Source organism: Argiope bruennichi, chromosome 10, assembly GCF_947563725.1.
Source record: "Argiope bruennichi chromosome 10, qqArgBrue1.1, whole genome shotgun sequence".
In the NCBI taxonomy this organism is placed as follows: domain Eukaryota; kingdom Metazoa; phylum Arthropoda; class Arachnida; order Araneae; family Araneidae; genus Argiope; species Argiope bruennichi.
In genome coordinates this window covers 124,856,963-124,870,570 of record NC_079160.1, presented here as the reverse complement: position 1 = coordinate 124,870,570, position 13,608 = coordinate 124,856,963, and the positions used below count along the sequence as shown (strand labels likewise).

The 13,608-nt window shown below is 26.3% G+C and overlaps 1 protein-coding gene across 1 annotated transcript in view; it reads left to right on the top strand.

Moving 5' to 3' along the window:
- The window catches only part of LOC129988367 (target of Myb1 membrane trafficking protein-like), a 54,595-nt gene extending 42,342 nt beyond the window's left edge, over positions 1–12,253 (top strand). The window contains exons 13-15 of the mRNA XM_056096577.1: positions 755–839; positions 1,965–2,004; positions 7,813–12,253. Of these exons, the coding sequence (XP_055952552.1) occupies positions 755–839; positions 1,965–2,004; positions 7,813–7,964 (277 nt within the window). The 3' untranslated portion in view covers positions 7,965–12,253. The remainder of the gene's footprint in view (positions 1–754; positions 840–1,964; positions 2,005–7,812) is intronic.
- The last annotated feature ends 1,355 nt before the right edge of the window (positions 12,254–13,608 follow it).

Genomic DNA, 13,608 nt, shown 5'->3' with positions numbered 1-13,608 from the left:
GCTTATTTAGAATTAGAGAATTATAGAGTTTTGAGCTTCTCGAGTCTGCTAAATTTTGGGATAATGCAATTTTATAATCTTGGTTATGATTTGAATTTATTTTTTAAAATTTTGAATCAAAACTAAAAAATTTAAAAACTTGCAAGTATTTGTAGATCATTTTTATTAATTACATTAATAGTTTTATATCTTCAGTGCTTGTAAGTAAATAAAAGTTTAAGAATTTTAAATCTTTCAAGGACATTACTATTATATGATGCAACCAAAACATTTTTTTTCCCCCCTTAAAAAATATGAAATATTTTAAATGTGAATTGCATTGTTTTTTCTTAGTTTGTTCCTTTATCAAAGTGTTGGGTAATGATTATTGAAATGTTTACATATTTGTTCAAATTATTAGATTTAAAATTGTCAAGTGTTCAAATTATAATTATTTTAATTTCTAAAATTCCTTACTGTTTATTGATCAAGTACTATTAATTAAAGTGTTTGATATTAAAATAAGTCTTTACGGCTATTTTTAATTAAAAATTTTCTTTTAATTTACTTATAGCTTTTTTTAATTCAAATATTTTCATAAATTGAAACTTTTATTTTAGTTCAAATCAGCAATTTCGAATTAATTGAATCCCATCATGCTTATTGAAAATTTAGCTGTTCTAATTATTTAAGGAAGAAGAGGAGGGCATAATTCTTAACTCCTTGATTTTGCATTTCTATATTTTACTGAAATACATGTTAATCATTGTTTTAGAGGAAGCAGTTATGAAGACAATACAAACCTAGATCAAATTGAAGGTGGCCTGGCTTCATTTACAGCAAATAAAGGAAGACCACTGGTAAATAAATTTTGTATTCAAATGTTAAAGCAAACTTGTGTTTTCATCAATAAAATCAGATTGTTATTAATCTGCATCTTTCAGATTTATATGCAGAATGTGTTGTTTTTGAGTATTAAAAGTTCTTTAAATGTTGCACTTTTATGTTGGTTGAGTGAAAATGATGTTAAAGTTGTCATTTTAAACGATCATTTTCTCTGATAAAGGTTTGAATTTAAAATTAAATTAACTTTTATTGCATGATTTTTAATAGCTGTGAGGATTGAATTAAATATCAAATTAAAATATTGCATGAACTGTCAGTTAAAAAGTTGAGGTTGGCAGCTTTTCTACTATCATTAATGATAAAATATACTTGTGTTTGTCGTTTTTCAATATTATATTTATTTTTAAGAATATTAACTTTTCCTAAAACCTTATGATGTTATCATTAATTTTATTAAAATTACAATTAGGAAAACCACAATATCTCTGATTGTAAGATAAAATTATCATATTTCTAATTCAAAGGAATCCTAGGTGATTTATTAAAAACAAAACATATTTTAACATGCTTTCCTAATCTAACAATTTTTTTATCAATTATTTTTGAAACATTTTAATCTGCTGATGCTTTTTAATTATATGTATGCATTCATACTTCATCATAAATAATGTATTAGTTTTGTAATTATTAAATGCTGATTTATAATTTAATGTTTTATTTCATTAAACTTCTGCATAGTTTGGCTTTTGTTTTGAACTTCATTGTTATAATTAGGTTCCATATAATAATTTTATTACATTGAGTTTTCAACAGCAGTAATTAAACCCATAATTATAAAAATAATTCTGTTTAACTATTTATAATTTCAATAATAATAGGTTAAATATCCAATTACTATAATTATAATTAATGGTTATTTACTTCATTAGAGGATTTCCTACACCTGTAATATTTTAATATTTATCTTGTTTATTATATAAGGCTCTTGTGTCTTTGTGTTAATCTGAAATGAGAATTATAAAAATAAATGTATTGAAAAACAGATCATGTTTTAAATTTTGGTCAAGATAATTCTTTGAATTTTATTTTGTATTTAATTGCATGAAATTATTTATAAATACATTATTCTTACATTTTAGGAGGCTGGAGATGCAAGATCAGATACAAAAGCCAACTGTGGTATGCATCAATTAATGTTGATTTTTTTAAAAAAATTATTTCTTAACTATGCTGAAGAAAAAATTTTAATTTTTGAAATACATTTTTTTAAAATATATAATGTTTCAGTAAAAAAAAAAAAAATTATTTGTGTGTATTTAATGATATCTCTTAATTTAAATCCTAATTAATTTTCTAATTTTTATCTTAAATTAGCCCAAGTTTTACTTCATTCTAAAATTTTCTCTTATTTCCTGATACAAATACAGTTTCTTTTTATTAATTGAATTGGATCAAACACATCTCTAAAAATTGCTAAGTCTGTAAATCCCACTCACAAATGAAGGGATATTAATTCCGAATTCCTACACATTTCATTCAAAAATACCCAAGATTCCCTTTCCTAAGACAAAACACATGCACACAGATACTTATAGTGAAATCACTGAAGGGCTAAATTTCTTGTCACCTTGCTCTTGTGTTCTGTGAATATAAATGTTCCTCTTTTTGACCCCTTGTACAAATTATGACTCCTTTGCTGAAATAAATTCCAAAAGTGTTTTCATTTTGGCCACTTATCTGCAAAGTTATATGTGTATATATTGGATTTAAATCTGCACGAGTATTATTTAAGAAAAAGAAGCTATTCCAGAATATTTGTTGTAAAGTATGATTATTTTCAGAAAGCACATAATGCTCTTTATAATTTACATTTAATAGTCATAATTACTATTTATTGTGTTTTTAATTAACACCATTATTTAAATTAGAAATCTTGTAATGGTTTGAAGCAAAAATATTTTTTCTTTATGTGAAAATTTTTCTGTCAGTGTAATGCTATGATAATTTTTTTGGATATTCTTTCTCTTTTATTTTTAAAGATTAAAATATTCAGATACTGTGTAATGAAATTGACCTTAAATTGCTGAATAAAAAAATGACTGAAAATTTTAATAAATAAAAAGTTTTCTGATTCATTAAGGTACTAAATCTACTTTGTCAATCTAATAAGTACGCGGTATGAATTGGAAAAGTGGAATTGAGCATGAGTCTTAGTATAATGGTGTTATAACTTTAGAGTGCTCATTCATTAAAAGCTTAAAGTAGATCATCTTGTCTATTCTGACAAAATGACCATCAAACTTTTGGTTTGACCAGCAGCTTGTCTTTGGCATTCAACAACAAATTACCTGGTCAGATGATCATTCTCTTCATAACTGGGAGCCTATAATTCAATCCTACATGAAAAAGTTATTTTTTTAAAATTAAATGAATAATTTCTAAACATTTTTAATTAATTAATATTTTGCTTATTTTTTATGTAAAAATTAATGTTTATTCTTTTAACACATGATTTATAATTAAAGCAATTTTTAAACAGAAAAATAATTATAAATATAACTTTAAAAATATATTAAATATTAAATATAATTGCTCATATTATAAAAGGTTTTATTCAGTAATTCTGGAAATCTTTTCTCCATTTATAAATTTACTCCCATAAATGAAATTAACCTGAGAATTCTCATGCAATCAAATTATTTTCAACTTGATTTAAAATGAATTTTGACTATAAATAACTGCATCTTTTAATTTTAACTTTGACTTTTTATTGTATGGTGATGATAGAGTGATTTCATCTTCCACCTCTGATGCACTAACAGTATCTATATTCATAGACATTTTGACTTCAGAATATTTTAGTTATTTGTATTTGTTGAATTAAGTAAAAAAATACCCAAATGATTGCAAAACCCAAGAATAGCTAACTTGGAGTTTCTGAATAAGCGATGCATTATCATCTGCTGTTTTCAGTTTTCCAATAAATGGAATTTCGTAGAGTTTGGACAAATAATTTTTCACTATTTAAATCCAAAAATTTTAAGTATGAATTTTAGGATAATAATATTTAAATTATTCACTCCCATTAAAATTGTTGATATAATTATTTTACCTTTTGAAAAAATTGTAATTCACTTACTATATGGAAGAGCATTTATTTTTGTATAATATATGCATAGCTATTACACAACTATTTTCAAATTATTTATTTGTTAAAGGGGGAAAAACATTTTAAGATTAAACCTTGATTTTCTAGTTATTAATTGAATGCTTTACCAATTGTACTGTTGGGCCACAGAATGCTGGAGATAATTTAATAGTATATAACCTATACTGGAAATTTAAAAGTTATATTTATTATTTTGTAATTAACTGGCAATACCATTTTTATATATTTTTAAATGAATACCCTTACAGTGTGCTATCACTATGTTCTCAGATATAAAAACCCTCTGTTCTCTCCCACAAACTCTAGGGAGCATTCATTTTATCAAAATAGGGTTGAGATGAAAGACGAAGGAGGAGATGTTTATGTTTAACTATAATATGTACCCAAATTATTAGCAAAATCAAGAAACTTAATAAATATTAAATAATTTGTAAATTTGGTGGAAAATGATCAATATTTACATGAAAATAATTTAGAACAATTTTTATTTGCAGATAAATGGCCAAATTATACAGTTGTGATTTAATAAATAATAATTTTTTTTAAAGATTTATTAACTCATTTTTTACCAAAAAAAATTTAAATGCCCTTTCTCCTTTTAAATAGAAGGCAATTTAATCAAAAGTTTTTTTTCTCTCTACATAAGAGTCATAAAAGCTTTTTCTGATAGTGTAGCAATCAAATTTATCATTAAATGTTTCGTTTTTTCAAAAAATATTTTTTTTCTTTTTTGAAGTGAAGCAAAATTTGATGAAGCAATTCTTGAAGCAAAATCTTTTTAATGTAAAAACACCATTAAAAAGATTTTCCAAGGTTTCTTGGGAAATCTTTTTAATGGTGTTATCTTGGGAAATCTTTTTAAAGGTGTTAATAGACATGCTGACAGTTTGACCGGTCCTTTTTGTTGGATGTGTTGCAAAAATTAGGTCTTACAAGACTTCTTTGTTTTCTGCTTCTTTTTCACAGATTCTGAAAGCTCAAACTAACCATTTGATTATAATTACTGAAGTCTTGAATTAAAATATAATAGTAGGATTTAAAATGACAAGCAGAAAAAAAGAATGAAAGGAAATGCATCTGGTGGGATGAAAAAAAAAAGAGGCCAAAGTCTTAGAAAGAATTCTAAAAATATGTTCATCATACTGCATATCTTACCTTTGAGGACTATAATTGTCCTAAATTGCTAGTCTCAGAATCTTGAAATTAACTGTACTAAATCTGTTCTCAAAACCAATTTTTTCAATCCATGTTCTTCCCTGATAAGTCACAAGAGTTTTTAATTCAAAGAGTATAATAGTAATAATATTGAGGCTTTTGCAAAAAACTTCATGAAGATTGGGATTGAAGATCATAAGTTCTAGACCAAGTTCACTTATTGTTTATTGTGTGTGTGAGCCAAATGCCTGCTAAATTTATTTCAAACCTTGGTGCCATCCTTGAAATAGTGTGGGGTGTAGGTTTAGGGAGGGTGGTGCTTGGTTAAGCATTGTCCATGCTATCTAACCTGGACTTGAAATTTTAACTGGGTTCATACAAAATGGAAAAGGTCCAAGAAAACTCCTTGAATTTTATTTTATTGTACTTTCTGTTCTGAAAATTTTCCTGATTTTTTTTCTTCATTAAAACCTTGAAAAATAGTCAAATTTTATATATATTATTTTTGGGGAGAGATGAAAAAACCAATTTATGATTTCTAGCAGTGCTGTTATGGAAGTCAAACACTCTGTATAGTTTGGGGTAAAGAGGGAGATGGAGCAGAATTACCACAAGGAATCTTTAGAGACCCAGCATCTGGAGATAATATTGTTATGTTATTTATTGTGTCTTCATAATCTTCAAATGTAAAATTGAAATAGAAATATATGCAATTCATTTAACCTTTGCAAAATGATTTCAAATTTATTCTGAGAAATGCTTTCAGACTGCAAAATTCCTAAAAATATGGTCAGTAGCTATTTGAAAAATGTTCTTGAAGTGCCAGTAACTATATAAATAGCATTTCTTACATTGATTTTTTAAAACAAATATTCATATGCTGATATCAACAAAATTCTTATGAGATAAATTGCTGGAAAAAGAACTTACTAACAAGGGAAAAAAATCATTAATTATTTGAAGTGTGTATATCGGGACTTTATATATACTTTTATTTGCTGAATTTTGAATAAGTTCTTATCAATTATATATTTGCCTGGGTTATGAGTTATTCACATCTGTGAAGAATAGCCAAACAAGTTCATTCCTGCAACAGCAAGATGAAAGGCATTATTTTTGTTCTAATGAATTGAGAATGACTACAAGGAAAAGAATGGGATTCCATTTTAATAGAATTTAACCAATTTCTGAATAACAAGATTCATGTGATAATTTTGAATAATGTGATTGAATAATGAGTAATTTCAGCAAAATTTAAGGAGTTTGATTTTTTTTTCCTGAAAATATTTAAAAGGTTTAAAGTCTTATCAAAAGTTATGGCAGGTAATTAAGATTCTGGTGACAATATTTCATGACCAGGTTGAAATGGAGAGGAATTTTTTTTAGATAAAAATATTGAATTTGTAAACCTTGGAGAAGGAACTTATTTTGAAGAGTTTGATTTTAGAAATTGGAAAAATGTATTGGGATAGAGAATAATGCATGAGAAAACTTAAGTAGTATATAAAAAAAAAAAAAAAAAAAAAAAAAAAAATCCATTTTAAATTAACAATATGGATGAATACAGATTTTACAATTTCAAAATGATGAAAAGAATTAGGGGGAAAATATTTCAGATGAACTGTGATTCAAAATCAAAAAGGATAAAATTGTAGAACTATTTACTTCATTACAAAAGACTGTAAACAAACTATTTAAAAGGGCAGAAAAAAATAGATATTTTCCATAATCAAATAGTTTAATAGATTAATTTAAAGCAATGTATTTTAAGTAGTGTATAGAATATTTAAAGATAGTCCATCTGGATGTGCTGATTTCCTGGAAATTACTGGTTTTTCTGAATTTTCATTGAAGTTTCGTTCTTTCCACTGGGTTGAAAATATCAGAGTTTGGGAAAGTACTCTAAAAATTTTTAGCAACATAAAGTAATACTTAAATTTCAATTAAAAAACATTTCCTGGATCTGCCACGAATAATAGTTATATATATATATATTGGTCAGGATAAATTGATTCTGACTAAAATGATCTTCTATTTATTTCTAATATTCTTCACCGATTTCATCAAAAAAATTAAGAAATCTGAACCTCTGGTGTCTTTCATTTCTGAAATGTTTTTATTTTTGTTAAACAGTTAATGAAAAATATTGTCAAAAGAAGCATAATCAAAGAAGGAAAAACATACTAATATTGAAATAGTGACAAGTTACTTATTTATTAGTGAAACAACTAAAATTAAAAAAAAAAAAAAGGCTTTATAGCAGAGTGCTTTATATTTGTGAAGAATACTATTAAAAAACTATTTGAACTTGTGTCCCAAAAATTTACTGTTTTAAAAAATGCATCTTGTTTAAATCCAAATTTATGGAAGAACCATGCATTTTCCACTCATTAAAACTATAGAGTTTTATTATAACTATCTCATTAGTATTGTCGGCACATTTCCTTTTATATTATATATCTGTACAGGGAAAATACAGGAATTTTTTTTTTCAGATTTGAGTGACAACTTTGTTGAATGTTTTTCTTCAGTGAAAATGGGTTTCTTATATGAGGTTTGTCACAGTGTAGTCATGGAGTAGCTTCTTATCGGGAGTGCTGGTTTAGCTCAGAAAATCTCCTTTGCTGCTTGCATATTTATAAATTGAGTATTCTTTTTTTCAGATCCTAATAAATTTCCCAATGGTAAAAATTCTGCTGTATCTGGAGATAGATTACCAAATCTTCCAAATGTACCAGGAACAAACCCACAATCTGCGAACAATCGTCGACAAATGGATAAAGATGATGGTGATAGTGCCCTTTTTGCATTATAAATTTACAAAACCTGAAACAAAACTGAATTAATTTGCATATTAATGTACAGCACTGTTTTTGTATATTTTATGCTTAATTTTTTTGTATGAGTGTGAATTGTATGCATGAAGATTGTACATGATATTTTGTAATTTTATTTTGAAAATTACTGGCTATGCTTTGGCATTTTATGATGTTCTCAGTTAAGTCGAACAATACTTGCTAAAAATTGTATTATATGCATATTTTTCTCAGTTGTGATTTTTACATTAAAATGAAATATACTTAGGGATTTTATTTTGTTCATGATATGCATTCCAAACCATTGTTTAAAAATTTATTGTATTTAAAATTTTATTGTATATTAAAGTTAGAGTATTTCAAATTCTAATAAAGTTATTTTGAAAGATTAATTATCTCTTGTTCTGTCATGATAATTTTTTTTTTTTTTTAATTAAGAAAAAAAAAATCATTCTTTTTTTTTTCTTTGGTTTTTAAGTTTTTTCCCTCATAAAATTTATATAGAATGACAAATTAATTGAATGTGCCATGCTAAAAATTTCCTATTTTATGCTTGTTAGTTAGTTTTTTTTTTTTCCTTATCGAATTTTATAAGTTGTGATGGAGGAAGATTTTGTGTGGCAATATCGTGTTTAATTTAAATGTGTTTCGACATCTGGAATGAAATATTTTTAACAATAATCAGAATGTTTTTTATAAACTTCAAATTATGGATTTATGTTTTTGCCAAAAGCATCTAGGGCGAAAAAAACACACACCTCTTCAGGTAATAAATCATTCTGGACATACATGAGAAGCACATCAATCAAAGTGAAATATTTACCAGGAGATCAACTGTCCTGAGATTTTGCACCTGTATTTTTCTGCCCTGAACTAATATTTGAAGTTCTGCTTATTTCATTCTGAAATATTTTTATTTTATTTTTATCTTTATGAATTAGTTTGCATAAAATGTTTATTTTCTTTTTTCCAAAAACAATGTTAAGTTTATTCTATCTCCCCTTAGAAATGCTAAATATTATTCATTGCTTAAACTAACATTAAGGGGAAAGAGTCAGTACTTATTCAAGAGTCAATTGTTCATAATCTGTGTTTTCAATACAAATAAAGTTTGGATGAAGATGAAAAGTTAGAAAGAGGTTAGATGAATAAGCAATTGAATGTAATGCCAACATTGAAGTTTAAAATGAATGTATATTAAATTAATAGATTATGAACAGCATCGTCTATTCTAAGAGTATAAAAAAATTATGAAATTGCACTGTTTTATAGAAATTTCCCATTCGTAAGTTACTGACTCTCTTACTATAGAAAAGTTTTTGTTTTAAGAAACGTGAGAGTTCATTTCCTGAATATTTTACTGAAAGGTAATATATAATGGAATGGTTCCAATTTTTAATAATATTTATTATTGAATAACTATGTTCTTCGAAATTATTCAAAAGAATTCCAGTTAAAGGCATTGTTGTCAACAAATTGGTTTCTATCCAGTGATTTGTTTGCTACTATAAATTATTTTGGGTAAAAAAAAGAAATTTCCTCTTTGATAGAAAGATATACTCTTGAAAATGAACGTATCACTAATATTTCATCATTAGAAAATTGATATATATTTTATGTATTTTCATCAATAGGAATTTCTTCCTGTAAAAATCTATATTGTATATTAATTAATTTTCTAGTCATTAAGTATTTTATTGTTTGATAATTTGATTTATTTTTAAATAGTGTTGTTATATATATATTTTAATTAGAGGGAAAAAGAACTGAGAACTTGTTGGTAGTGATGACTTGCAATTTTCATTGTATTTTGCAAGCTATTTCATGTGTTTAGTCCTGTTATAATTCAGTATTGCACACATTTATATCAATATGTTATTTGATTTTGGGGTAAATTTTTGTTAGTTGTTGCACCATTTTATTTTTTCATTCATTTTAAATTTGAGTTTGTTGTTTTCAAAAGAAAAAAAAAAAAAATTCTTAGTCTGTCCATACTAATAAATTTGCTATATTTATGAATGATTTTAAATATTTAAAATGCTGTTTCAAACTTTCTAAATGCTGTGTGTCATTTTCCAATTGAATGTTTAATCCTCAAAACATTGTGAAGATGTAAACAAAAGTAGAACATCCTGTGAAAAGGCAAAGACTCAAGGTGGTAAAGTTTATTATATTCATTCAATGAAATAGTAGATAGTATTCTTTTCCCATTCCTTTTACCCCTAGCATTCAGATGCATTTTCCATATTTATTAATAACAATCTTAAAAGAGATAAATACTTACCACTTTCTGGAACACAATTGATAATGGATTCTATAAAAAAGAAATCAGTGAAAAAAATTCAGAATTTTTAAAAGTTACTTTAGCATACTATAGCTCGGCAGCAGCTGTTGTGAAAAGAAAATTTTTGATTAAAATGTGACTTTTTTTTTCTTTCCCCAAGGTAGCAGCTTTTGAGTGTTTACAAATGCATCATGTACATTCTCTTTTTGACATGAAGTTGATTTGGATTCCTTGGTGTAACAATCTAAGATTACAGTTGCTACATATGCTTCCGAATTAATGAGGAAAAAAGTGTGTTAAATTTTATAATTATTAAATGTGAAATAAGATTATTTTTAGCAATCAACAAGTATTTTGCTCATCTGCATGCAAAATTTTGAAAGGAAAAGTAATCCCCCCCCCAACCCAACCTTGAAATACTATCAGCAGCTTATAGCAATTTTTTTGATTAGTTAAACAAAAACAATGCTTTTAAACAAGTAAATAACATTTTAAACTTGTAAAAAATAATATTTGGTTACGAATGAGTTAATATTTATAAATTTGTAACGCCATAGTTACAAAATTTCATTATTGTTGGAAAAAATGATGTTTGGTGGCAGTGACTTACTTTGGTGATTTGATCGCATATTTATGTCTTGATTCCTTTGAAGGTGTCTTGCAGACAAGAATATTGCTGTTCTCCACATACTTTTCAATTTAACGTGGTTTGGAATTGAATGTTTTTGCTGTTTTTGTTTCTATCAATTAGCATAGTTTAAGATTGCATGATCTATTAAACTCAAAAAGTAAAAATTATTTTAATTGAAACATTGCGAGATTGTTTTTAAAAGAAACATAAATTAAAATTTGATATTTATTTAAATTAAATATAGATTTAATTTGATGTAATTATACCATGTCATAATTTATGGTTTACTTTTCAAAAATTTATATATGTAGTATTACATGTAATCGGCACATACCTTGTTAATTTGGTCAATGTTTTAGAACTGTTGATTTTGTCTATTGAAAGCATTGTGTTTAGTACTGATTATAAGAAATTTATGAGTATTGGAATATTGCATTTTCTGCTAAAAGAGGTTACATTACTTTTCAGCATATTGCAAAATTTGAAGTAATTCATTTATTTTTTCACTGTTGCAGCATGAGCAAAATACAGTTTTTGCACCATAAAACATGAAGCGAAATGTTTTACTTAATCAACTATCAATATTTACTAAACAATTTTTGACAGGAGATAAACTATCAAGCAAAGGACAATTTTTTCAGTAAAGTTTAAACCCTTATTGCTGGAGAGGTAATTCTTGGTCATCAATTATTTTGTTGCAGCAAATAAATGAAAATGTTTTGAAGGGCAGAATTCAACTGTTTCTTTTTAATAAAATCCTATTCAGATAAAATTTTCAGTTATTCAACATTTTTTAGAAAATAATTTGCATGGCTTCTTAAACTTCTGAGTAAAGCAAATATCCTAACTATATATTTACATGGAGAGAATTATTTGATACATTTTTAAAAAAAGAAATGTTGAAATCAAAATTTAGATGTTACGATTATGGAGATTGTAAATCCACCACAATACTCAGTCTACTTCCAATCCTAACAATGCTGGGGGAGGGGATCTGAATCCCCAGTTTAAGAAGCACCTACTTGTTTTCCCGTCCTTAAAAAGTTCTAATATTTGTGGTGTTATTAGTTTTATTATTTTTTTAATGTGATTCCCAGAATAACAAGTGGTTTACTTCTGTAGCACTATAGCGGAATGTACAGATGTGCGGGAAAAAAAGTGTTTATGGATTTAAAAAATTCATGTATTCATATCAGATATCCTTTCTATTCTGATTTTTTTTTTTTTTTGGCCAATATTTACTTAACGCTCATCACACAAAACTATCCAACTATGAGCTTTGCCCTGTGGTTTGAATTAAATTTAGTTGTCAAAGTGATTGTAAATATAAATGTTGTATTTCAGAATTAAAAAATAAAGATTGATATAAGCCAGTATTGTTTTCTTGAATAAAATGTGTCTATCTGCTGTACCATTCATTGTGTATAATAGCATTCCTGATATTTCGAGAAATAACTATCTTCACAAACAACCCACTATCTCTTCATTGAGAAACATGAATAACTTTGCCCCACAACTAGGGCTGGGCGATCATGGAACTTTATCATTGCGATATATCGCCCAACGCATGCCGATATTTTTCGATGTATCGTGTTATCATTATTTATTTATAGCTATTATAAGTTATAAATAGTATCTCTTAACCCATTGACTGATCAGAACGACTCCAAATAAAAATAAGTTTCAATTTATATAATAAAAATATTTTTCTTCTTTTGAATAAAAATAGTTAGAAAATAATTGTATTAAAATCCTTTTAATAAAGTTTGTTAATGCCAAAGCATTGTCCGCATGTTACAATTTATAACATTGCATTTAAAACAAGTGTAATTTTGTTGATATTTATAGAAATATCAACAAAAATTATATATGAAGGCGAAGAAGAATGAAGAGCAACAAAAAATGAACACTCACCGATAACCAAAACGAAGTCGAAAACGCAAATGAATTGTGAATATCGATTTACTTTATCGTCAACTATTATTCATAATCATGATTCCGATAGATCGGTAGTTTTAGAAAATTGGCATAAAACAATCGATTCAAAGGCTGTCTTTACTATTAATAAAAGCAAATATGCCTCTGCATGACAGACTGTTGAACTTACAAAGTTTGTGTAGATACATTTTGGAGAATGTGAAAAGGGCCTTTCGAAGGATTTTTTGTTTTGAAATTTTAATTAAAATATGGTACGGTGTTGTTTTTCGTTTGTATCTTCCTGAAATAGTACGGATTTTTTTCTTCTTTTATCCCGTAGTAATATTAATTTAAACTATAATGTAACAGCACCCTGACTCTAATATCAATTTCCACTGATAAGTTTTTAAAGATATTGTCAAATTTGCAGCAATATTTTTCATAGTTGAAATTTAAACTGCTTTTATTTTTCTAAAAAAAATTACCAATCTCAAAATGAATTTTTACTTCATTTTATTTCATCATTCTTTAGAGCTGGAATCTTTTAAAAAAGTCATATGATTCTTTTAGAATTTCTTGTCAAAATTGGAAAAGGACAGATTTACGCTACTAATAGAATGCAACAAATGTGAATGGTCAGGGTATTTTCTAGAGAGAACTCCGAGTATCAAGTTATGCACAAGAGTCATTGACTGAAAGTAAATATGCTAGTGACTTCTGCCTCATCCGTTCATCACTATCCCCATAGCCGATTGGAGTAATAGAGCACCGCACTACAAAGAATGCAGTGACAATTATTTGAATTAAAATC